Below are 27,245 nucleotides of genomic sequence, written 5' to 3'. Positions count from 1 at the left end.
CATGCATGACAGAATCCTGGGATGTGATGGAAGTTTATGTTTCTCAGAATTCATGAGGTTATAAGGCTTTGTTCACATACAACTAGGTTGAACAGTCAAGTCCTCAAGATTTAAAGTAGTATCATAAAACTTGCTTGACCATGTTTTAAATGACTGGGCTGTTGGGAAGGTGGGGTTATGGCTTATGCTTTCAAGCACTCAAAGAGTTAACACTCATTATTTGCTTGCCTTAAACATACTTGAATTAGGGATGTTTGCAACACTAAGCAAAGTGTTTCTGAAAGAAAATTTAAAAGAAGACAACATTTGAATGCAGATGACACCATTTATTGAAATCTTAATTTACAAATGAAGTTTGTAAAGCAGAAGACAAATTTGGATTCAGAAAGAAATAGGTTCCTTTCACTATTGTGCCAAATATGTATATTTTTTGCAAATTGACGTGTTAGAAACAAAAATTTAACATTTTTGCAGTGCACCTTACACATCAATGTAATGTATCGGAAAATATATGCCTAATGAGGATAACAGTGACTTTTACCATCAAGTTTTACTAGACACAAATATTAATAAGGTAATCTGGCAGAAATATGATAGGAAAAATGGCATCAATTACAATTAGTATCACAATTCACTTGAAGAGAAACAACACCAAGTTTACATAATGTTACTAGAGTATAAGTCTCAACATGGTACAAACACAAAATTGAAAAATTTAGGAGAAGCAATATTATTCAGGAGTTGAAATTTAGTTTTAAAGATACAAGAGGGAAGTAATTAATTTCTATTTCTGTAGCATCAAACATTTTTAGTGTTCTAATTTAAAAGGTTTCTAATCAAGTTTGTATTTGAGTGAGGAGTTCACTTTCTGAAAAAAGAAAAATTGAACTTTTCATGAGATTTTGTGTATAAACGAAACACGTGAAACACATAGAACCCATCGCAATTTTCAATATATAAGTCTGGAGGTTAGCTGTACCTTCTACTTTTATTCAGAATTCATTAGGACACCAAAGTCAACATTTGAAATATCTATTCCCTGGCTTGCCAACTTAATCAGGTCAAAGATTAAGAACCACAAATTTATATTATGGATGTAGATGAAGTGGTATTAGAGGTTGAATAGTCAATTTTGGGATAATTATTTTCTAGAAAAATATAAAATAATAATTTTAGAGTGGTTAAGAAAATGTGCATTGTGGTGTCAAAACTGCCAATGATTAAACCTAAATGCAAATAATGATTTACACATTTTCCCCAAAATGTCCTCGTTTCTCTGTCACACTTGTGTGCACACGCAAACCTACACATATACACTCACAGAGAAAGATCCAAAAATGAAAATGTCTACATTGGCACTACTCATGGACAAAAGACCATGGACTAGAAACAGCAGCTGAATCAGCAAGTACAAAAATAATTTTGGTTTTGTCTGTTTTTGAAAAAAGTCCTACTGAATGTCTGATGCATTTTGCTCCAGAAATAAGATTAATTTGGTGGTTTAGTTTTTTAATGATCATAGCCCCTCTGTAATATTCTTTATTAGAATCTTAAATTAGTAAGATATTAAAATATTTGTTGAGAGCTTTGCAAGCTTAGGATAATCTCAAATATGGAGCACCAGCAGTTCTAAAGTCTAGTGCTGTGATAATTCAACCCCTGAATAAATAAATGCATCATATCAACCTACACCACACTTTTTTAAAGATACAATACAGGCCAAGATACACATGTCACATATATGTTAAAATATCACCTTTAATGGTACACTATTTGAACATATCACAATAAATACTTAATAAATGAGATAGAATTCAACAATGGTCAGCAGTTAATGACAATATACATTTTGAAAAATGTGATACAGCATTAGTGTAAAATGGAAAATATTTCATGATACCAGTGTACTTTACTGTCTTCCCTTTCTTTGAAAATAAAACCAAGTCAAGTGCTTCATTTTCAAAAGGTGGAAAATTTTAATTCATAATGAATGCTAAAATCATTAGCATTGCACCAGCTCTCACTGATTTTGTTGGAGCTGTTTTTCCCCCCAAGTTAAGACAGAGTTGTTCTCTAATCACTGGTGATAAATATAGCAAAAGAGAAATATGAAGTTACCTACTTGAATGTACTGGACATAGTCACAACAAACTGAAACACTTGGTTTGAGAGCTTGATGGGTTAAAGTTTTGAGAAGGTGTAATGTGTGGAGGTGTTATTACCAAATTTTGACAATAAAGGGTATTTTAAAATCAATAATACTTTTTCTTAAAATTAATTTTTCTTCTTCATAGACTGTTGAATTTCTTCAAGTACTGCACATGTATTAGCATTAACTCTTATTACACAGTACTGAAATGATAGTTTTAAGGAATAAACTTTGGTCATTATAATTCTGCAACTTTAAAATTACCAAATTTATGTGTATTTATTTTCAAATGACTAGATGTACTTCTGTAGGAATTATGAAAATTAGTTAATATCTTCAAGATTCTTGGGCTCTGGGGAACAAATTGGTAATATTAATTGTTGATAGTTCTAACACTGTTTAGTATTATATACTAACTAGTTTTGAATGTCTCTGCATTTTTAAAGTGAATTTTATTTTGAAGATGATCTTTTTATTATAATTTATGTATAAGAATAGAGAAATTGGTTTCTAAATGGATACTAGTTGTATAAGATAATGAAATTCATTAGAGGTGTGTCCATTTTAAAAATAAACTTTCAAAATATTACTTTTCAATAGCAAAAATACACTCTAGGTAAATTCACAAAGTGCATATTTTATCTTTTTTCATCAACTTATTTTACAATTAATATTAAGAAATTGGTGATGTATATCTTTTCATTTACTTGAAGAGCCTAAAGTGAGTATTTCTTTAGGTGGCAGGTATCTTATAATAATACGAAAGAAGAAAAAACCATTCAAATCTTTTGGAAGTCATTTAAAAATTAAAATTTAAAAACAAAACAGAAAAGGGTTTGAAATGACGTTTATATGTTTTTATAATCTTTGAAAGCCTTGCATAAGTTAGTCTATTTTCCCTATTAAGGATGACTTTAGGGGGTACATGGTGTTCAGACCTTTGCACCTTGACTTAGCTGCTTTGATATCATAATTTGGGATATCTTGACATAATCTGGAAAAAAAAATCCAACTTTGGGGTTTTATTTTAATAAATCAGTAAAGGCATGAAATAAACATCTTTAATTCATTCATGGTCCTTACACTAGTCTTTATTCTATCCTTTTCTCTGACGTTCAAGATTGAAGGAGAGTTTAAGATTAGTGTTAGGATGAAGCTGAGAGGTCCAAGATGGGGGTGAAGCTTGGGATGGGTGAGATCAAAAGGTGGAGTTAGGATTGGATTGGGGCTCAGGAATAGGCTGAGGGAAAGGATGATGATAGTGAATGGGGTGCTGTGCATAATGGGGTGGAGATCAGGGATAGGATGTGAATTTAGAATGGGATGGGAAGAAAAAAAGTGGGGATTGGGATGAGGATAAGAGGATAAGATATCCAGAATGAGGTAGGATCCAGTAAGGGCAAGGGAGGGATGAAGTGGGATTAAGGTATTATGGGTATGGAGAAGAGGTCAAGGATGGGGTAAAGGGGGGATGGGATAAGGTGAAGAATGGACTTGAATAAGGTTTGGAATGAGGAACAGGTATAAGGAGTGAGAATTAGGGGACTAGGAGGTAGTATAAAATTTAAAGATATAAATGATAAAGTTGAATTATTTTAAGGTTTATTTGTCCATGTTAATACAAAAATAACTTTCAAAAGAGAAAAAAATTACCTTTAAAATAATATTTTAAGAAAACATCAATTACTTAAAAAGCTACAGTTTTATTCTAATTTTTTGTTTTTCTCTTCTTTCTTTCTCTCACTTTCTACTAGATTGTCACTCACTTCAGTGAGGATCTCTACTCTTGAAATATGTAAAAGGCACATGTACTTTACACCTGATGACCTATTAAAAGCACTTTGCTATATTTTGAGTTTTCACTTTTAAGACACTTAAAATATAATCACTAGATAGAAATATCACATGCAATTAATGAAGTTGTCTTACTAGTTAATGGAGTTTAGAAAAAATAATGCATACTGTCTATATATGCTTCATTCTTAACTAGAGATACCATTGTACATTCATTTACTATTATATTAATCATCAAAAATAATTCCCTTGCATGGATTTCTTTTGGTTAATTTTTTTTCTATAGTTGCATGTTTTAATATTATAATGGCTCTTGATACTGTGGTTTTCTGAAATAAAGTTTCACTACATATACAAAACCTCAAGTTTTCATTTTACTTTTTAATTGTGGACACAATTTGGCTTCAATTTAGAATTCAAGATGATTTTTAATTGTTAGTCGAAATTCAGTTTTCTTAGATTGTTCTTAATACAAAAGTTATTTTATTTCTCAGTCAGCTCATTTTTTCACCCAAAGTGATCACAGTGCTTTGTTAGTTGGACAGCAGTAATTTTCTTATATACTATGTCTCACCTTTGGTAAACTAAAATTTTAAATAATGAAAAAAGGTCAAATCAATATAAAAATGAACAGTTTTACTTTATATGATTTTTAAATTTATTGTTACTATCCAGTAAAGAGTAAATTAAGGATATTAAAACTTTTAATAATGGATCATTCCAAAGATTTATAAAAAAGAGACATTTTAGAAACTGTTGAAGTCCCTTTGGTCTAAGGTACCGATTATGATTGAATGGTTTCTGTACTCAGAATCCTTCAAAGATATTTTGAATTCAATTAAGTGCTTTGAAAATATTTTTCTAACACCATGTTAATTGAAATGAAAGTGACAGTTATGTGATTTGAATACCATACATTCGTTCATTCTTAGAGGGGTGTTTTTGTGATAATTTTCTCTTTGCTTCATCCTATTAACTGTTTAAAATATCTTTTCATTTGGTTAATTTTTAAAGATTTAAGCAGAGATAAATGAAACTTTGGGATTTTTCAAATCAGAATTGCTAAGTAACATTTGTGAATTAAAAATCATTTAAACTTGTCTGAATGCACATTATGCAGTTTAAGAATGAAAATCAATTTGATATAATTCTCTAATTAGGGGATTGGATGTAAAAAAAATCTGTAAAGTTAGAAAAATTAATCTCCTACTCACACTGAGATGAGCACACTTCACACTTTTCTAGAACCTTGAGAGGAAATTATATGGCTAATTAAGATTGTTAAACTATATATTATATTTTTTAATCAACTGTTCTTTCTTGTACACTATAATATGCAGGAAAATTTTAGAGTTCTTTCTCTCATTTTATGCCGTCATCGATTTTAACAAGTAATTTTGTTCTTATTTTACAGGAGATATATTAAAATATAGAATTATATATGTAAATTTAATCTGTCTCTCATTTGGCAAGTGCAAGAGGGTTAGAAATGGCTTATCATTTTCCTTCTTCAACACTATGCATTTAGATTTGCAATTTTACCTTTTTTTCCCTGAAAACTTCAAGTCCAGTTTTTGTGAAATTTGTGGTGAAGTTTTCTTATTCAATATATTGCATGCTTTTTACTCTCTTTTCTGTAGCATTATGATGATTAATGAATGACTTTATATGATTTATTTGATATATACAACCTTAAGACAAGGCACAATCTTTGAAGATAGATAACAATGTGCCACTGAAACTTTTGCATTTCTTATTTCTGAACAATATTTAACAGAATAAAACCAATACAAGTAACTTTCTTTACAAGATTGATGATTATTTTCTTAATCCATCCTAATTTAGTTTTATTCAATTTTTAAAATTTTACAAAGAAGAAGCAGCTGGCCATTTTACATATACTTTTTATATTTAAATGTTAAGACACTAAACACAATATCCAAAATTATATGGGTCATAAGCAAGAAGACTAACACTCACATAGCAGGCATTTTTTATTTTATTCTTGATGGTGGTATGGTGGTGTTTTGCTTTGTTTTAGTCACCATCTTTAGTTGTGTATCAGTGTTATACACAGTTGAATATAATTGTGTTTGCTGTCTTTCTTTTCACTTGCTGTTTGGTAAATGTTAGTTCTTAGTACTTCATCTCAAAATTTTCCACCTTACTCTTTTTGCACTTGCAAGGTGGGTTCCCTTTGAAGGTCGAAATGCAATAGTTCTGTTTCACAAAGTCAGTGTTACAAGAGAGCATATAGAGTAAACTATCAGTTAAACAAGGTGAACTGTCAGTTTGTTTTTTTCTGTCAGGGGTTGGCAGTAACTGAAGTATGGCAGCTTGTATGCTTCCATTACTTCTGTGGTTTGGCCACCCCATACAAGATTCAGGTTACTCCAGTCTGAAATTGTACTCCAGTTTCTGGGCTGGAAGAAGTAGGAGAAAGAAATCTCACTACTTTTCCTTTCCTTCTGAGGCCAAGGCCGTGGTTCAGTAACCCAACTGAACCGGCAGAGAGTGAAAGAGGGAGGCTAGCCAGCCTCTTTACCTCCTTCCTCAAATGCCAAATAAAACCTGTGAACAGGCAAGAGTTTTCCCTCAGAACACAGACTACCACCCCTTGCACTATGTGGTAAGGCACACAATACGGGGTTAGGTGGTACCCATAATTTAAATTGCCCTTAGTTTTGTAAAAACAACAGCTACCATTATTCAGGAAATTTGAAAATTTAAATATACAAATTGAGTGCTGGCCCATATGCCCTAAAACTTTGGACACAATTTATGTTATGTATGAACAGAAAGTAATGAGATTCCCATGTAGTTTATGGAGTGAGCCTTATTACCTTATCTATCTTCAGAGATGTGTGAAATAAATGTTTTTGAAAACCCAATTTTATAGATAACTACGGTTGTGTGATTTGAATACTATACTAACCATCTGGAACAATTAAAATTGGTCCTCTTTTTTTTTTTTTCTGAAAAAGGCATCTTATTCAGTAATTTAGTAAAATATTTCAATAATTGTCCCTTCTATCCTGCATTTTAATGTCAAACTAATTTAGTAGTTGGGACAAATAAACAAAATTAATTTCCTAAAGAAAAATATTGTTCTAGCATGCAATATTTTAGGCATCCTGTGGTGCTGTTAGTGTTGTCTTACCATAGTATTTACATCACAACCATGTATTCTATTTACAGTTCTACAGTTTGTCTCCTTGTATTTTTAAGGCTTCCAGTAAATATTTACAATTTTGTCAGATATGTGTCACAAGAAATAAATATGTATGTTTAAATACTCTTGTTAGTGGGCTTTCTTCATAGGTCCTATCTAGACATCTCAGAAAAGCATTGCATTCAGAAATCTTCTGCTGAATTTTCTGGTTCCCTAACTTTTAGTAAATAAATTTCTTGGACATTAAGCTGGACTCATCCAGAAAACTTGATAACTATGAGATCACTTTCATTTGCTCATCAAAATATCCAAGAAAACCTGACGTTTTGGTAACTATGAGATGTACAATATCATTTGGAGATTAGTTGTTACTTTGTTTAGTGATAGACAAAGACATTGTATCTCTTTATTAAATAGAAATCTAGGCTTGATGAAGTAAATGTCTTACTCCTCCACAACTCATCCCCTCCAACTAGATTATTCCACAGGTTAATAAAGGGTTGTCATTCAGAATAAACTAGTAAGCAGACTCCAATCTAGTTCCAAAAATTCTGATAAAAGACATCCATAATAAATATATTTGTATGTTCATTTATACATTTCAAATTTAGATTTTTCATTTCCTATTTTAGATTGTAATATTTGATACTGCCATTTTGATGTTTAGTGTCTTGGTGTATTCCTTTAAATATCAGGACTGCTTTGTAAAGTGTCAGTTTTTATACCCGGTGTTCACCTATCTTTGAGAGCTCAGTAAGTGGAGAAGCTACAATACGTCTGGATGTTCCAGCATTATTCCTGAGAGTTTCAACACTACCCATGGGAATTCCAACACCACTGCCCCTGGGAAGTCCATCATTGCCTCTAGGAACTTCAAGGTTACCCATGGGAACACCACCACTGCCCCTGGGAACTCTAGAATTATCCAAAGTAACTGCAGTATTATCCATGGGAATCCTAGCATTATTCATGGAAACCCCAACATTACCCATGGGAACTCCAACATTAATCTGGGGGATGATGACATTATTCCTGGAAACTCTAACATTGCCCCTGGGAAGTCTAGTATTATCTCCAGGAATTCCAATTTTATCCCTCATTGCAGAAGACTTCTCAAAACTTGGATTGATAGGAGGATGTTCACCCGAAGCTGACAAAATGGTCTTCTGCCAAGCCTCTTCAATGCTGTCACTTTCCTTTGCATTTTCTAAAACACAAAATCAAAAGTTATTTTTAAATGATTGAAGATTGACTTTCATTTCAATAAAAAGATTCTATGAATAAGAATGACCAACTAATATGTCCACATTTGATCCCAGTCCAATCACTTTAATGATTTAAAATTACATGGCAATAGCCACAGTATGTAACCTCTTGATATCTTGATAAGCTGTTTGAGGTGTAAAGATATACAGAGAAAAACAAAAATCTGGCTAAATAGTCCCACACAATGAGGAATTTGGGGTACTGGAAAATATAGAAGTGAGAGGAAAGAGAGGAAGAGAGAGGCAAAGTAATATTGTAATGGGAAGGGGACTACAGAAGAATGTTAGCCAATGAGAAATTACAGCGGTGGGTGGCTGAAGGACTTTTAGGAACATATATTTAGTATTCAATTTTATTGCTTTTGTAGTATGAGAAAATAATGAGATTAAGAATTCAGTGGTAACATGAAATCAGAGAGAGGTAGCCATGAGAATGGAAGCACCCAAGAATTTGCAGCAACCTTGAGGAGGGGATTGGATGTGAGATTGGGGTTGAGCAAATTGTATGAACATTTCAAAGATGTAGTGATCTCAGCCCGCTTTGGGTTTTATTTGGATTTCAGTTGCTTATGAAGAACATCTCAGAGCCCTAAATATGCATAGAAAAAGAAATAAAATATGTAATGGTCATATTATGATTTCCAAAGTCTGGGCTAGATTCCAGATACTTATTTTGAGCTACCTTTGATACTTGGTGGTGCTACTTCTACAAAAGGTTTCTAATAGATGACACTATTCTTAGGAAATTATACGGGCCAGCTACTAACATGAGTTAAATAAAAAATTCCTAATTCTTTATGATATCCCTAGTGGCATTGTTGTACATGTTTAAATAGCTTTAATGATAAAAACAAAAATGTCACCTTACAGTTAATAGCAAATATCAGTCTAGGATTTAAAATACATGATAAACACACTATAAAATATATTCTAAATACTTCTATTAATATTGTTTTTAAGCAGGTATAGGTTGTAACATTAATTATTCATTTGCCAATATTTTCTAGCCACTAGGGTGCACTCATACAGGAGGAAATGGAGAGAGTCTCATCTCCCTCCCCCTTTCTCTCCTCCTCCCCCTTTTTCTAACCAGCAGGATCAGGTCCATTCTCCCATTCATTTTCTAATCTAAGCTTCTATTATTTAGTTACTTGGTGATGGGTGTTCTGGGGGTAAAATGTTCTATTCTGTGGGTCCAAAACTGTGATACAATGTCATTTTCTCAAGATCACCCACTTAGCTGGAAGTTGTTTTCAGAGAATATTTATTTAAAACTTCTGAAGTTGTAAACAGTCTGTATATTTTAAGGATATATTTTCACATGATTATTACCAGCGTCTGACTGAATTTATATAACATAAAGACAGACTGTAAGCACCAAATATAAAGCTTCAAATTATAGGATGGTATCCAATTTTCTTAGAATAAGCTAATGTTTTATTGAAAGAAATAGGTTGCCAGGTGGTGAGTTTGAAAATAAATTCACTGATGAAATTCTATTTGTCCTAAAAATTATCCGTAATTTATAAAAGCAGTCATAGCAAGTTCAAAAATCTTACCTCCTGGAAGCAAAGTATGATCACTTGGGAAGAAGAACCATGTCTCCTCTGGGTTTAATGTTAACTCAGGTGCATTTAGTCTTCGGCTTCTGACATCACTGTATCGTGGCAAGCTGTGACTATGCTGCCTCTGGAGCTTCGGATGCTGAGGATGCAGTGGGAAAGGTCCTTGCAAAGCTTGGAGATGGTGAGCCCTCAGCGAAGTGGTTGCTTGATTCTCCTCCTCTGGTGGCAGCTGGAGGTAGTCAATCTCTCTCTCTTCTGTAGGAGTAGTTTGGAGTATGTGGAGTCCTTCACTGTTCAGTGGTGCCTCTAAGAGCTCTTCCCAGGAACGCCGGAGGATGGGTCTTTCTCTAAAAGGATACATGCTTCTTGCTACTTCCAAATCATCACCTCCTTGGAACTCTGCATTTTCTGGAGATTCCAGCCACAGATTTCTTGGTGTTTGTGGGCAACTGTGTTCTGAGGATGGTGAACATTTATTTATTAAAGACTCCAGATGTACAAGCTCAGTACATTTCAAAATTGGAATTTCTGTATCATCTAGCTCCTCATCTCCAGGCACACCAGCAACAAGTATTGCGGCGCCTTTCCCCCTTTCCTCTGGACTGGCAATTCCTGTAACTTCTAAGAGTTGAGATTCTGGGACCCTTGGTGATTTAACTGACATTTTCTCTAGGTGAAGAAACCCTGAAGTTTTTGGTCTTATAAGGGCAATGCTCTCTAATTGTTTAGTTAGTAGGAGAGTGGTCACCATCACCACCTGACTTATAATCCCCAAGTCCCTCTGATGGATACCTTCTCTGGTGTGTCGATGAGAGGCCCTGGTTGATTTCCGATGTTTTTGTTTTCTGGCCTCTTCCCGAACTTCTGCGTCCATTGGACGAAAATAGATGAACTCATCAGAGACGTCTTGAGCACATCTGTATTGGAAGGTTGGACTCACGGAAACAATCTGAAAGAAAATTCAAATTCTAAATATTACATAATATAGTCAAATCACATGTGATTAAATTGTTAAATAATTTTGAAAATCAGACTATGAACTCCTTCACTATCCAGAAATAGATACAGTCATTGCAATACATTAACACTTTTAATTTCCTTGTCTTGTTTTTGAAACATTCTATCCTAGATCTGTAAGTCTAGTACAATACTAAAATAGACGCTATAAACATGCTCAGATTCCTCCAAAACCATTGAGGAATAAAAGGAATCCGCAAAAGAATTTTTTTCTTCAAGGGACAGATTATTCTAGTCTAGTGTTTCCCAAAGTGTATTTTCTAGAACCCAAGTCTCATCAATGGCTCCAACACACACACACACACACGCGCGCGCGCACACACACACACACACACAAGATTCCATGGCTAGTAATTGGAAAATAATATATATTCTGTCTTACAACTTCATAATGTAGAGTAGTCTATTAAAGGCTGTGAGAAGTCTTTTTTTAAAATTGATATATAACTCACTGCATTAACCATGTCTTCTATTTTCTGTATTCTGATGCTTTGACATATGGGGCCTTGCTGACCCTGGAGGAACTGCCCCTTACAATGTTAGCCAATTCCTAGCTATAGTATACAGCTCACCCATGAGCAAGACTTTTATACACAAAGCAACCATTTTGGAGCCCACACTCAACCACCTCTTTTATCAGGCTCTCACACTCTGGGCCACTACCTATCTGCCTTAATCAACCCAGGGCTAGGTACCAGACAACTAGGGACAGCTCCTAGGCCCCAGAGCCTGCTAAAATTACACATATTAGCCAATCCTAAACCTGTGTACCCTGCCTAGCATGTTTCTTCCCAAGGAAACCACAATGAGGGCTCTTGCCTAGCTTCCCCCTTCACCTCTGCCCTCTGATCCACCCTCCTGCTTCTTTGTGTGGACTTCCACGGCGAGGGTGCCCCCTCCTCTTGGAATCTGTAAGTATAAAGAACTATCTTTTCACTGGTAGTCATCTCCTGATCTGTTGCCCTTATCATACCTAAATAATAAAACCTATATTAAGACAATTGGCACAGTGATCAGAGTGACTTGGCCTCAGACTGGAATGATATGCCATTAGAAAGTTCTTGACTTACTGGTACTACCAGACTGCTTGGGACAGTGTCTCTGCCTGCTAGCATGTTCTTGTGTTATGGCCATGATAGCTGTTCCATTTATTGGGTGTTGCCATGAGTTCCCAGTGTAAATTTGGAATTCAAAAACTGAGTCCTTCCCAAGTTCTGGTATGAGCTTAGTCAATTGCCTGGATACTTGGACAGTGCTCCTGAAGGAACTCCTTTATATTGATTAGCTAAGCTTATGAAAGGCTCCTCTGAAGGAAGTGAGGTATGACTTCCCTCCAAGTACTGTGGGACAGGCCTCATCAGTCGACCAGGCAACAATGACAAGTGGTAGGGCAAATTGGGTTGTTATTTTCCTATTCATTTCAGCCTGACCTGTTGAGTGGAAGGAGAATGCTCTTCAGAGGTTCTTGTGTGTTGTGAGGGACACACAGAGTAAGTGTGAAGACATTCACCTCAGGGACCATGACATGGCACCCCCAAAAAGGTGTCATTCTGGACAAAAAATTCTTGCATTGCTGCATGCTTTGCTGCTCTTGCAGTTTGCATCCTGACCCAGTAGGGTACAATGGTATTTGTCACCCTTGGAGACAAGTGGAACACATATAATGAAAAAGGAAAAGGGGAGGGCACATTTTATCCCTGCCTCACCTAAGAACCCCCAAGGATGTCATTCAACTGATTCAGTGTATAAAATACCTTATGAGCACTGTTGTATACCAGCATGCCTAGGGTCTTATGTTCAAAATCTAGAGACTCAAAAATACTGATAAGGTCACTGCTACTCTTCTGGAAGTTGATCCAGGCACCTCAGAGGTCAATTGGGACACCTAGAGAGGGAGGCTTCTATCTATGGACAGGGCCACTTAGGACTATCAGAAGCTTCTCTGGTAAATACCATAAGGATAAAAAAATTGGGGACAGATAGAAGACAAAAATTTTATCTACACTGGAATTTGACACAATATTGTAAAATGACTATAACTCAATAAAAAATGTTAAAAAATTTAAAAACAGAGAAGGAAAGAAAGGAAAAAATTTCATCTGCCAAGAGATACAAGCTATTCTAAAAGATTTTGTTAAAACATGATGAAAAGGGACTAATAAATCAGACAAGGGGGGACTAACTGCTCCGTCCTAAAGAAAGGCTGCTATAGTTCTCTGGATTCAAACCCCAATCTCTGAGAAGTGGACTGGGAAAACTTGAAACAAGAAATGACTGCTTAGTGTTATATACAATAGCCAAAACATGGAAACAACTTAAATGTCCATCGACAGAAGACTGGATAAAGAAGCTGTGGTATATTTATATAATGGAATGCTACTCAGCCATAAAAAGTAATAAAATAATGCCATTTGCAGCAACATGGATGGACCTGGAGATCATCATTCTAAGTGAAGTAAGCCAGAGAGAGAAAGAAAAATACCACAAGATATTGCTTATATGTGGAATCTTAAAAAAAAAAAAAAGACACAAATGAACTTCTTTACAAAACACAAAGAGACTCACAGACATAGAAAACAAACTTATGGTCACCAGGGGGAAAGGAGGTTGGAACAGACAAATTGGGATTTGGAGATTTGCAGATACTAACGTCTATATATAAAATAGATAAACAACATAAGATCCTACTATGGAGCACAGGGAACTATATTCAATATCTTATAATAACTTTTAATGAAAAAGAATATGAAAATGAATATATGTATGTACATGTTTGACTGGTATGTTGTACACCAGAGATTGACACATTGTAACTGATTATACTTCAATAAAAAAGAAAAAGAAATGACTGCCTAAAGAAACACCACTAGGCCCCTTCTCTCTCTCCCCTTTTCCAGTAACCACCTAGAAATTCCACACTATGAGTTATTAGTCAAAGACAGAAACTAAAAACTGCAGCTTTAAGAAACTAGAAGCCCCATTTAAAAAGAAGAGGAAGAAGAAAAAGACACAGAAAACCAAAACAAAACACCTATATACAGGCATAGAAAACAAAAGGTAAATAAATAAATAAATAGATAATATTTTAATATGTTTAATATATTTTAACATCTGTTAAAAGTCCACCTAAAATACTAGCCTTCATCATGCCAGCTAGTGCAGCAAAATGAAGGGACAGGTGAATTGTCATCCTTCTTTTTAAAAAATTTTTTCTCTATGGATTCTTCGATTCTATTTTCTGAAAATGACATTCATATTTCACACTAATGAGTTTCAGACAGAAACTGCTTTCTGACACAAATACACTTTTAAACTTAAATTGACAATTTGAGTGTTCTACATTTGGTCATGGGTGACCAATGTTGGAATGATGATAGTACTTACAGTAGTTGGATGGTGGCAAGTGTTACACCGAATCACAGGAAATTCTCTTGTCAGGGCCAAAATACAGTTTGCGTAAATGATAGCACCTATACGTCTGTATTCTGTAAAAAAAGATAAGGGCTCTGGGTTTGAAGAGTCTATCCAAGGATCACTTGTAAATTGGCATTTGTGATAGTTTTCAATATATGTTATAGTTGAACAGAAGGAAGATAAGAATTAAAAAGATAAACACTTTTAGCTCTTCCTTCCCTTCCAGCACAGAGCAGTACACCCAGTGATGATGATGGCTGATATTTTCAGCTAGTCTGGAAATTCTGGTTATGTGGCTAGTGCTACTGCCACATCCAGGATTTCACTAAAAAAACCATATAGGTGTATTCTGTATTCTGAGGCATCCAATCAACTACCAATCTTAAGATAACTGAAGCTGAGCTGCACAATGGAAATACTGGTTAGTGTTGTGTGTAGAGACTGCACTTTATCACAAGTGTGTGCTGTATGTTTGTGGAATATTTCAGTAAATAGCTATCAAGAATAGCTCCTTTTAAGTAAATTTGCTAGTTATTTTATATATTCATCCTCAGAAACATACTCCAATTCTGCAATAAAGGTGCAGATACCTCTTTATCAGTGAATATTGGAATCTGGTATCCAATTTATGCTTGCTTTTTGATGACTATGCAAGCAAAACTTTATATGCAATATTTCTGTGTAAGCCTTTGCTTTATTGTCTTTTTTCCTTTGTTTTCCAAATCAGTTTACATGCAAGACTTCTTTTTACTACTGGTAATAACAATGAATGCTTGATAATGTTTACATAGTAAGAACATTTGTTTCCTCAGTCTCAAAATCACTTGATAAACAATTCTTCTATCAGTAGACATGATCAAGTGATTTATCATTTTTTAAGGAGGTACTGAGTAATCCTAGGAATTATATAAATTAGTTTAACCTAATCTTGCTTTTTACCCTTCAAGAATTATTCACCTAGAAGAATAAAAGTAAAGTGTGTAGAATTACAAAAGGACTTATAGATATGTGATCCACTATTTTTAGGATTGTGTAGTCTCTGATGAATAGGCCAGAAAACTGTTTGTGCTTTGAATTATGAAGTGAGTGAGTAAAGAAGCAAGTGATAAAAGGTACTGGACCAAAAAATACCTGTTTCCTAATCTAACAAATCAATAGTCTCTCCAAAATGTTACATAGTTTTGTTCATTTCTAAATCTCTGTTTTAGAGATTAAAATCTTTTGGCACAATTCAGTAATTCTTGAATATATATTCAAAAGTAATTCTTTTGCATTTATGAAATGCATTATAGCTAAATGTCTGATAATCTTTTGATGATGCCATGTGTGGAAAAATGTGTTAATGATGAACTTGTATTTAAATCATATTTCTGCATTTTTAAATTGAAGCATACTTGACTTACAATATTTAAACTGCAAAAGCTTTTAGACTAAAGGGACTTTAAAGTTCTTACCTTCATTGGCAGCTGCATCTCCAAAGGAGGAACCGTATGCTAACAGTAACATTTGTCCAACCCAACTGAAAAAAAGAACAGGGAGAAAGAAAACAACAGTTAAAAATAACAGCCAATAATTGTTGGATGACTATAATATGCAAAGCACTTTCTCATTTAATACCAACATCAACCATAAGAGTAGGAACTATTATTCCCATTTAACATGAGAAAAGTGAGGTTCAGAGAGGTTAAATAATATGCCCAAGTTCACACAGCTCGTAAGTGATAGTACTCTCAATCCAGGCAGTCTAACTCCAGAGTCCACAATCTTCACCACTATAATATATGGCTTCAAGCAGTCATTAGAAATATCTTAAAACTCAAAGGGATACAGCCTGACACCAAATATAGGAGAGTTCCAGAGACACGATAATTTTCTTTAGGGAGAAATTTTTCATTAATAATAGAGTAATAGTACAAACTAGAATTAAAATAAATAAATATCATGATATAAGGCCAATATAAGTTATACAAGAACTTTCTCTAATCACAAGATCAAAGAAAGCTGCATCATTGATGATCGGACAATTTCTAATCAATTTTTCATATTACCAACATTAGAAAGCTAAGTACCAATAAATGTCAATCATTCTTCTTTATGGACTGACTTTCTAGCTGAATTAGAACTGCCCTGATTGTATCTGTAGAGGCAAGACTCAGTCATAATTTTGTACTCCTAATACACATAAATCGTGGTATTAAAATTCATGGCAAACACTTTGCAAGCTAAAAGTACTCAATTTTACATTGCAATATTTCATTTAGAAAGTAGCTGTTAGTGATTTTTACCAGGCAAATGTTATGTCTTTTGATACCTAGGATAGAATCTTGTCCCCAAAACAGCTCTGTTATTTTGCCTCTGAAAATATTGACAGAACAAGACTCATCTCTCCCTCCTATAACCCAAATACAAATTTTAATGATTCCTAATAGGTTTCATTTAAATTTAAGAAATGGTGGTTAGGGACTGACCAAGAAGATGAAAGTGAACATTTTGCATAAAACACATATTAAATATTCTAACCAGAAATGGTATTACTATCCTAATATGGCCATTTTGATTGCCTCAAAATGTCCTGCTTAGATTTTATTGTTTAGCCTCAAATATTTACTATTATGTGGTTTTAATTTTTATGTTAAAAACATGTTTGAAGCAAAATAATAAAGGCAATATAAATACTAAGTATGAATTGAACTATTACATGAAAAATAATAATGTGAAATCATTTTAATCTGAAGCTTCTGCCTATTATTATGGTGACCTATATGTACAATTTTTGCAATACAAATTTCTGTTAGCTTCTTTGCAACAAACTGTAATATTGAATTTCTTTGTTAGAATTCATCAAGCAGCAATGTTTCATCCCTCTACAAATATTAAACATATTCTTAGCATGGCTCTCTGTTAAATCAATGATCTTTAGTGAATAGACTGAAATTCTATTTATTTTTTGCAGTTACAAATCACAATGTAAATATTTTGTAAAAAATCTCTGGGTGGCATGAAAAACTAAAAAAGAAAGATTCAAAGGTGTCTGGTTTGCAAGCCGTGCAATAAAGACAACTTTAAGTCAAAACTAGGTAAAATCAGAATTCTTTCCCTCTCTCTCAATTTCAAATGTTCAAAAGCCTTGAGTGGCTAGTAGCTACTGTATTGCATAATATAAAGTTTTATAGATTATATCCATCATTGCAGATTCTATTAGACAACACTGCCTTAATATATTGGAAAAAGAGGTATTTTGTATTTTAGGGGTTAGTATCTTTTTTTTAAAACATTTTTTATTAATTTATAATCATTTTACAATGTGTCAAATTCTAGTGTTCAGCACAATTTTTAAGTCATACATGGACATATACACTAGGGGTTAGTATCTTTGACACAAAAATCAATGATTTTCATATATTTACTTGATTATTTTCATAAGAAATTTAAACTCTTAAGCAATTGATATTTTCATATTTTGTAAAATTATAATCCCTCCATCTCCCCCTAAAAGAATAGATTATACATAAGATACTAAAATTATTACTTTTCCAAAAGAAAATTTAAAAAAAAGTAAAGGAGTTTAATTTAGAGACTAAGAATTTTCTCAAGTGAGAAATTAATGCAATTTTTAAGTTGCTGTATTTAAGCAGAAATACATTTTTCTATGTTTTATCAGTGCCCTAGGTATGAGAAAAATCTGACATTTATTGAAAACATAAGATTAATAGTATTGTCAGCATCTAAAAAATTGTTTTATTTGTACCTAAAAGCAGTTCTTACTAAGCATACATTTCCCTACTTAGCTGTTATTGGTGTTCTCTTCTTGAAATGTTAAGGAATGGACTTCTTTTTTAAAAAAGAATACCATCCTTAGCCTTACTGCCATTAGATAATATAACAGATAATTCTATATAATATATAATATAAAATTATGTTATATAATTATATAATTTTGTAATTAAATTATAAAAAAATTTAAATGTGTGTGATAATGTTAATAACCTGCTTATTACACAGATTGGTCATTTCAGAATGTAGTACAAGTTCTAAAGGAGAAATTGAATTTTCTCAATACACACAAGTATTTCAATAAAATTAATTTTTACGTTTAGAACCAGATAGAGCCAAGCAGTTAAAACTGTCAGGGTGCAATTCTTCATGGTGTTTCTACACATCTTGTGACAGCATTTGTCCTGGACTATTCTTTCAAGGACGTTTGTGTAGCAAACAGCCTTGAAAGATAGAGGGCCCTCCAGGGCAGAGGATGGATTGTTTCCTGAGCAGGTTAATAAAGATTACATTTCCCTTTGGGGCAAAAGTTGGTTAGGTTTGGTAGATTTCCTCTTTCAAAGACTGGGGGTTGTCCTAAGCTTGGGGTCGCTCAGCTGTGACACACACATCCTGGTCTGCTCCACATCTCCCCCTTGGGTCTTGAGGGTCAAGGAGAACTGATGTCAGTGAAACTCAGGCTGCCCGCTGGGCCATGACTAATGAAGTCTTGTCTCTAATGCAGGAGTCTGTGTCATTCTGCTGACCTCCATCGGCTCACGTGTAGGCTTACAAGCTGGGTAAAATCTTATAACTTAACACAGTTTTTGAGAAAACAAGACAAATGAGTGCTAGTAGGTATGTCCTGAGAAGAAGCCTACCAACCAGAGTGTGGGAGAGAGGCAGAAAAGAAAGCATCTGCCTGGACATCCTTAGATTCCAGTGGTTACCAGCAGATAGATAACAATACTTTGGAAATGGTCAATGCCGGTGACCACTGCCCACATTGGGCCCTCCAGTGACATGTGGGGATTGACTCAGTGAGGTCACAGGCACCATGAAGATGACACTACGCATCGTGGCCAGGTCCCATGGAGGCAGTGGGTAGGGGTTTACAGTAGGAGGGGGAGGGGTGAGGAGGCAGGGGAGGTGAGGGGAGGAGGAAACAGGATGGGGGTGCAAGGGGCTAGAAGTATGGAGAGAGTTTGGGGGGAGAGGGAAGGGAGTTGGGGGTAGAGGGGCTGGAGGCTGTTGGCTCACCCAGTGCTCATGCTCTGGGCTGGCAAGTTCGGAAACATGCACCATCCACTGCTGAGAGTTACGTAAATAAAGAAGAGCAGTTCAATGAATTTCCCTCCAGTCTTCCCTCACCCCGATTCACCTCTCCTTAACAATTAACCCTTTTGGCCTTATACTAATTCTTTCTCTCTATCTCAATCTATCTCCTCTCTGTTGATATATATACACATGTGACTAAGCTACATACACAATGGTCCTTTACTCCCGATAGTTTTGTGTGTATTTCCTAAGAGAGACATTCTCTTATATAATCAACATTAGTGAATTTAACATTGTTACATTACTTCTTTTTTTTAAACATTTTTTATTGAGTAATAGTTATTCTACAATTCTGTGTCAAATTCCAGTGTAGAGCACAATCCTTCAGTCCTACGTGAACACACATACATTCATTGTCACATTTTTTTTTCACTGTGAGCTACCACAAGATCTTGTATATATATCCCTGTGCTATACAGTATAATCTTTTTTATCTATTCTACATTTTAAAATCCCAGTCTGTCCCTTCAGACGCCCCGTCCCCTTGGCAACCACAAGTTTGTATTCTATGTCTATGAGTCTGTTTCTGTTTTGTATTTATTTATTTATTTATTTAGATTCCACATATGAGCGATCTCACATGGTAATTTTCTTCCTCTTTCTGGCTTACTTCACTTAGAATGACATTCTCCGGGAGCATCCATGTTGCTGCAAAGGGAGTTATGTTGTCGGTTTTTATGACTGAATAGTATTCCATTATACAAATATACCACCACCTCTTTATTCAGTCATCTGTTGATGGACATCCAGGCTGGTTCCAGGTCTTGGCCATTGCAGACAGTGCTGCTATGAACATTGGGGCTCAGGTACCACCTTGAAATAGGGTGCCTTCCAGATATATGCCCAGGAGTGGGATTCCTGGGTCATATGGTAAGTCTATTTCTAGTCTTTTGAGGAATCCCCATACTGTTTTCCACAGTGGCTTTCCTTGCTTCCCTCTCCCACTCTTAATGATTTAGATGTCTTCTTTTACAATTTTGTGTTTATTCTATTTGTAATTCATGGTAGTTATTGTCTTTCCAGTTATGAGTTTTTCATTTTTGTAGCATCCTGCTTCTTTCCTAGAGTAGACCTGTCAATATTTCTTTCAGCATGGGTTTAGTGTTGCTAAACTCTTTTAGTTTTTGCTTGTCTGTGAAGTTCTTTATCTCTCCTTCTATTCTAAAGGGTAGCCTTGCTGGATAGAGTATCCTAGGCTGCATCTTTTTTTTTTCATTCAGGACTTTGAATGTATCTTGCCACTCCCTTCTGGCCTGTAGTGTTTGTGTAGAGAAATCAGCTGAGAGCCTTATGGGGGTTCCCTTGTAACTCACTCTTTGTTTTTCTCTTGCTGCCTTTAGGATCATTTCTTCATCCTTGACTCTGGCCATCTTGATTATGGTATGTGTTGGTGTGGGTCTGTTTGGGTTCTTCCTGTTTGGGACCATCTGAGCCTTCTGTACTTGGATATCTGATTCCTTCTTTAGGTTTGGGAAGCTTTCAGTCATGATTTCTTCCAATACCTTTTCAATCACCTTTGTTCTTTCTTCCCCTTCTGGAACCCCTATTATGTGTAGATTGGCATACTTTATATTATCCCATAGGTCCCTTATATTGTTTTCATTGTTTTTTATTTGTTTTTCTTTCAGCTGTTCTGACTGGGTGCTTTCTGTTGTCCTGTCTTCTAGGTCACTTATTTGTTCCTCTGCATTATTTGTACAGCCTTTAGATCAGCTCTCATCTGAACCAATGAGTTTACCAATATTACTTGGCTCTTCTTTATAGCTTCATTTTCATTTTTGACATATTTTATATCTCTAAACACTATCTCTTTTAGTTCCTTCAGTACTTTGATCACTACTTTTTTGATATCTTGATCTAGTAGGCCATCAATGTCTATTTCCTTGATCATGCTTTCAGGGGATTTCTCTTGATCTTCTAATTGGGAGTGGTTTGTCGGCTTCTTCATATTGCTCATATCTCTCTGGCACTGTGGCTTAAGGAGTATCAGTTATCTATTGTGGTCCTTAAGGAGTTTATTTATTTATCTATCTAAAGCCTATGCAGGAATAAAACTTAAAAAAAAGAGAGAATTTTTAAAGAATGGAGAAGAAAAAGGTTTGAAAACAGTGTATAATCAATAATAGAAGAGCAAGTTGAAGCAGAACAGCAATTGAGTTGAGATGTCTTTTAAAAACCTTAAAAAAAGGAGAAAAATCAGAAAACAATATTTGAAACCTGTGTATAATCAATAACAGGAGATCAAAACCAAGATAATTAACAATGAAATGAGGTAGATTTTTAAAAATAAAAATAATAAAAAAGATTTTAAGAGAAAAAATTTAAAGGGATTAAAACTGTAGACATATACAATTATTTCAAAAGTAAAAATTAAAAAGGTAATAGAAAGTAGAAGAGATATAAAAAAGATTTAAACCCCCCCCCAAACAAAACAAACAAACAAAAATGATGTGTTCTCCTGGAGACTGTGTGCTCTTAATGATTTTATCGAGAGGTCTTCCTGTCTTCGCCGTTTCACAAACTCAGCTTGCTGTTTCCAGAGGCCCTCCATTGGCGCCTTCGTCTGTGCTGCTCCCAGTGGCTGTTGGCTAGCAGATTGCGCCCCCACCCAATACTGGGTCAGGTGCTGAGCTTTTACCTGGTGGATGGTCGGGTCACTCCCCCTCCCGATGCGGCAGTCAGATGCTGTGCTCGGGCGAGGCAGGTGGGCAGATTGCGCCCCCTCCCAGCACCGCGGTCAGGTGTTGTGTTCCTGCCAGGAAGGTGGGTGGCTGCCCACCCTCTCCTGGTGCTGGTCGCTCCGCTGCTCTGTGCAGCTGCCCGCTCAGCCTTGGGTCGGTGCTTTGTAGGTGGGCTCGGGGAAGACCGTGGAACAGCCCCACCCCTGCTCCATGCCAGATCTCAGCTCCTTGTTTGTCTTGGCGGTGTGAGTTCTCTGAGGTGCCAGGGCAGAAAGATCCTATCTGCCTTGGGCTGTAAACAAGTCTCAGTCCTGCCAGGGAAGTTGCAGAGCCCCCGGGTGCGGATTCAGTCTTGGCCCCGCCCCCGCCCAGGCACCACGCACAGGAGGATATGGCTGCTGTGGCTATGCCCAGCCTCTCTTCTCGCGAGTAGTGCCAGTAATGGTGCCGCAGGTCTTAGGAGACAAAGGCTACAGTGCCCTTCCCCCCAGGGCACACCAGCCATGTTGCTTTGCTTTTTTCGCAATTTATGGGGGACCGAGGTTGTTCTGCTCCGTATCCCCTCCCAGCCACAGTGCGCAGCACCCTGCAGTCCCATGGGGCTGCCTCAGTGCAGCTGCCCCAGTCCTTCGCCTGGCTCGGGCGGCCTGTTCTGGCTCCAGCTGCCAGCTTGCGTCTCGGGCTGGGTATCATGAGGACCCTTTGTGCCCATTTAACTTAGTTCTGATGGTCAAGGGGTGCTCGGGGCAGATCTGAGCCTCAGAGGCTCCCCCTCTGTCCCATTGGCCTCTCCATTGGAGAGGGGGAGGTTCAGCGAACTAGCGCTATTCCTCCTTTGCTGTTCCCTCCCCATGGGACCGGTCCCACACTGTTTTGCTTTTTCTTTTCTTTTTTCCTTTTCTCCTACCAGATTTTTGGCGTCTTTGTCTTTCAAAGAGGGCGATGTTCTTTCGGAGTTTAGCAGGTGCTCTGGTTGGCTGAGTGGATCTGTAGATGTGAGTTTTGGTGTATTTGTGGGAAAGGGTGAGCTATGAGCATCCTTTTACTCCACCAACTTGCTTCTCTTGTTACATTACTGCTTTAACTTTTTATAATACCTTTTTATAGTGTTTTGGTAAATTTATTTTTTATTAAGAATTAAAGTTTTCAAAAATTCAATTTCAAGCTGAAGTCCCTTTAATTTTTGGAAGGCTTCTGACAGGTAAGGAAGGAGAAAAGAAGCAAAAAAAAAAAAAAACTAATAGTCTACCTAAGCATGTATTGTAAGCAATTTGGTTATTTTTTTTTTATAAAAACAATCATTTTTTGGCTATCATCAAAATGTCTACAAATAACAAATGTTAGCAAGGATGTGGAGGAAAGGGAACCCTAGTACACTGTTGGTGAGATTACAACTATGGAAAACAGTGTGCAGTTTCCTCAAAAGAATAAAAACAGAACTACCATATAATTTAGCAATTCCATTCCTGGGTATATATCTGAGGAAAATGAAAACACTAATTCAAAAAGATATATGTGCCCTAATGTTCATAGTAGTGTTATTTACAATAGCTAAGATATGGGAGCAACCTAAGTGCCCATCAACAGATGAATGGATAAAGAAAATGTGACATATATACAGTAGAATATTACTCAGCCATAAAAAGAATGAAATACTGCCATTTGCAACAACATGGATGGACCATAAGTACTATTATGCTTAGTGAAATAAGTCAGACAGAAAAAGACAATTACTCTATGTTATCACTTATATGAGGAATCTAAAAAAAGATACAAATGAACTTGTTTACAAAACAGAAAGAGCCTCAAGAGACATAGAAAACAAACTTATGGTGACCAAAGAGGAAAGCGGGGGCAGGGGAGGGATAAATTAGGAATGTGGGATTAGCAGATACAAACAAGTGTATATAAACTAAACAAAGTCCTAATGTATAACACAGGGAACTACACTGAATACCTTGTAATAACCTATATTGAAAAAGAATATGTAAAAGAATATGTATAACTGAATCACTATGCTGTACACCAGAAACTAACACAACATTGTAAATCAACTACACCTCAATAAAAAATAAAACAAGTGTATGTATATAGCAAAATGGAAGCAGACTCACAGATATAGAGGAGAAACCAATGGACGCCAGTGGGGAGATGGAAGGGAAGGTGGGCAAGGCAGGGCTATGGGGTTAAGAGACACAAACTACTAGGTATAAAATAAATAAGCAAGAAGGACATATTGTACAGCATAGGGAAATATAGCCATTATTTTGTAGTAACTTTAAATGGAGTATAATCTATAAAAATGTTGACTCACTACATTGTACACCTGAAACTAATGTAATATTGTAAATCAACTATACTTCAATTAAAAAACAATAATTTTTGAAAAGCAGTGGTTTCAATAACAAACATAACTGCAGAACAATGTTTCATTCATGAGGATTTCCAGTAAAGATAACTGATTTACATTAAATCCTCTTCACTTGCTTGTATGTGTGAGAATGTAAAGCCAAACAAGTATCTTCAAAATAGGTTGGTCAGTTAGCCATATCAATCCTTTCCCATGAATTAAGCAATAATTTAATAAAGTGTTCTTAAATTTCAGTAAGAAATCACATTAGGTATGGTAGGCCACAGTTTCATTTATGATATGCTGGACATTTTTCAATTATGAAAATTTCCTGTTGCAAAACTAGTTATCTAATATAAGTATTCAACTAAATTAGGGCAGTGAAATAATAATTATCTGACAGTACTTTACAAGGGGGAGAATGGAGTTGGATGAATGGATCCTCTAATAGCAAGATAAAGTGTCTAACTCATTGAAAGAACTATTACATGACACCCAACAAGAACATGGCTTGTGTGTTTGTGAACAAATTTACTATTTTTGTTACTGTAGTGAATATCAAATTTTTAAATCTTCATTTAAAATAATAGAACGTTTTGTAAGAAAATTGGAAAAGAAAACCAGGGCTAGTTCTTTATATAGAATGCATATATAACATCCCAAAATTTTGAGGTAAGCTTCTGAAGTTTTCTTTTTCCAAGGGTATGAAACTTAAAATTTATTTTGTGAGATAGGATGCCTTTAACACCAACCTTTTTGATTGGACTGAGTATCAGGACAATGTGAATTCTCTATAGGAAAAAAGGGTAGCCATGATTCCCACATCCTTTCATCGACCAAGTCCTGTGGAAAATACCTTTCACAGCTATCTGTACTTAATCCCCAGTGTGACTACTTTAATTCAGGATATGACCATTTATTACCAGACTGCAATTTTAATGAGTGTCTATGCTGCTGGTCTTGCTACCCTTAAATCCATTCTCGACACTGCCACTTAGAATGATCTCCCTAAAGCATATATCAATTCCTATTATAGTTTTCAATAGCATAATTCACTTGCAGGGTGAATTCTAAAATTCAGGATTGTCCTATTCAGTTGTCCCCATGGAAAAGTAAACTTCACTCTTTTCTGATATATAGAATCTTTTGTGTGCCTATAATACACCATATATTTTACTCCATTTATATTATCTATTTAAATGTTCATCCTCTTAGCCAGTCTGATAGTTATTTAATGAGAGGATTGGCCTTGATCATTTTTGTACTCTTACTGCCTAGTATATACTAGGAACTCAATATTTTCTGGATGAGCACATGCATTCATTAAAGGATGGATGGCATAATTTACACAAAATCATTGATACAAAAGGGTTACAATTCTTGTCTTTTCACCTAATCTAAAATTTAGGTCAGAAACATTACAGGATACAAGATATTGCACCACAATAAAGAAAAGCAATATAGTGGGAATACATTGTGTTATTCTTCACTCAACAAGCCCTCAATGACAGTTCAAAGCCACTTTAACTTTTATCTGACATAATGTAATGCTTCTCTTAGAGTTTAGTCATAAGGGCACATTGCTTTCCTCAGATACAGTCACAATAACACTTTCATTATAGATAATGAACTGTCAAATTTTTAGGAATAAAAATGATACAAGCATATTTTCAATGTGGTGTCCCATTGAAACACATATTTAATTCTGCAAAGAGACAATCTTACTTCATTGCTTAAAGCAAAGGCTGTCAAGGCAAAGCTGACTCCACGCTATTTCTTTCACAGTTAATACTAATCAAAGGTCATTTGTAAATTTTAGTGTTCTGCTTAAAAATGTGTGGAATGAGATAGATTAATATCTATTAGCTGTTGTTCATCGTCCATCACTATGTCTAGCATTCCATTTAGTTATCTAAGAAAAATCACAGTTCAGATACTGATTCTTTAATTTCCTGTGGCTGATTTCTCTATTTCTCCTCGTCAGAAGTTGACACAATTGTGGACTATTCTTTGGGTTTTATCACAAAGGTCATAAAAATCAATATCGGTTTAATGAGGTCGTTGTGTCTAAAGCTGTGGTTCTTAAACTTGAGCTTGCATCAGGATTGTCTGGAAGGATTGTTAAAGCCCAGATTTATGGGCCCCTCCTCCAGAGCTTCTCATTCAGTGGGTCTAGGGTGGGGCCCGAGAATTTGTATTTCTAACAAGTCCCAGGTGATTCTAATGCTGCTTGCCCAGAGACCACACTTTGAGAATCATTGGTCTAAGCTAAGGGAATTCAATTGGTAGCACAGAACAGAATCTGTTTTCAGAGAAAGAGTCTCAGGTTTAGGGATTCTAAAACAGACTTCCATATGGTATATTAACAATCTTATTTTAATGACGTGTCAATCAGTCTGATTTTCAATGCAGTGTTCAAAGCTATCACCATGTGTTCAGACTATGCTAGGTATCATGAGATATACAAAAAAGGTAACTTGATCCTTTCTAAAGACGACATCATTGTTCATGCTGGAAAGACAATGCTAATAATGCCAATTAAAGAATCATTAAAAAATGCAAGATATCACAGACATAGAGAACTTATGGTTACCACGCAGTAAACGGGGTGGGAAGGGATAAATTGGGAATTTGAAATTTGCACCTCTTGGGGACTGATAGAAATGTTAGCTCTCTTGATTGTGGTGGTGGTTTCATAGGTGTATACATCTATCAAAATTCATCAAATTGTACATCTGAAATATGTG

At 35.4% G+C, this 27,245-nt stretch overlaps 1 protein-coding gene and 1 long non-coding RNA gene across 2 annotated transcripts in view; one reads left to right on the top strand and one right to left on the bottom strand.

The window, feature by feature from the left end:
- The window catches only part of LOC123615258 (uncharacterized), a 30,575-nt gene extending 26,545 nt beyond the window's left edge, over positions 1-4,030 (top strand). Inside the window, exon 3 of the long non-coding RNA XR_012504903.1 lies at positions 3,904-4,030. This is a non-coding gene — a long non-coding RNA (uncharacterized LOC123615258). The remainder of the gene's footprint in view (positions 1-3,903) is intronic.
- LOC105064754 (uncharacterized) overlaps positions 312-27,245 on the bottom strand; it is a 43,783-nt gene continuing 16,849 nt past the window's right edge. Inside the window, exons 3-7 of the mRNA XM_045512660.2 lie at positions 15,831-15,895; positions 14,347-14,447; positions 10,738-10,894; positions 9,940-10,401; positions 312-8,322 (exon numbers count right to left, since the gene is read on the bottom strand). Coding sequence (XP_045368616.1) covers positions 7,835-8,322; positions 9,940-10,401; positions 10,738-10,894; positions 14,347-14,447; positions 15,831-15,895 — 1,273 coding nt within the window. The 3' untranslated portion in view covers positions 312-7,834. The remainder of the gene's footprint in view (positions 8,323-9,939; positions 10,402-10,737; positions 10,895-14,346; positions 14,448-15,830; positions 15,896-27,245) is intronic.

Source organism: Camelus bactrianus, chromosome X (assembly GCF_048773025.1).
Source record: "Camelus bactrianus isolate YW-2024 breed Bactrian camel chromosome X, ASM4877302v1, whole genome shotgun sequence".
Lineage (NCBI taxonomy): Eukaryota > Metazoa > Chordata > Mammalia > Artiodactyla > Camelidae > Camelus > Camelus bactrianus.
Note: the sequence above shows the minus strand (reverse complement) of the source record. Positions and strands in the feature narration are given on the sequence as shown.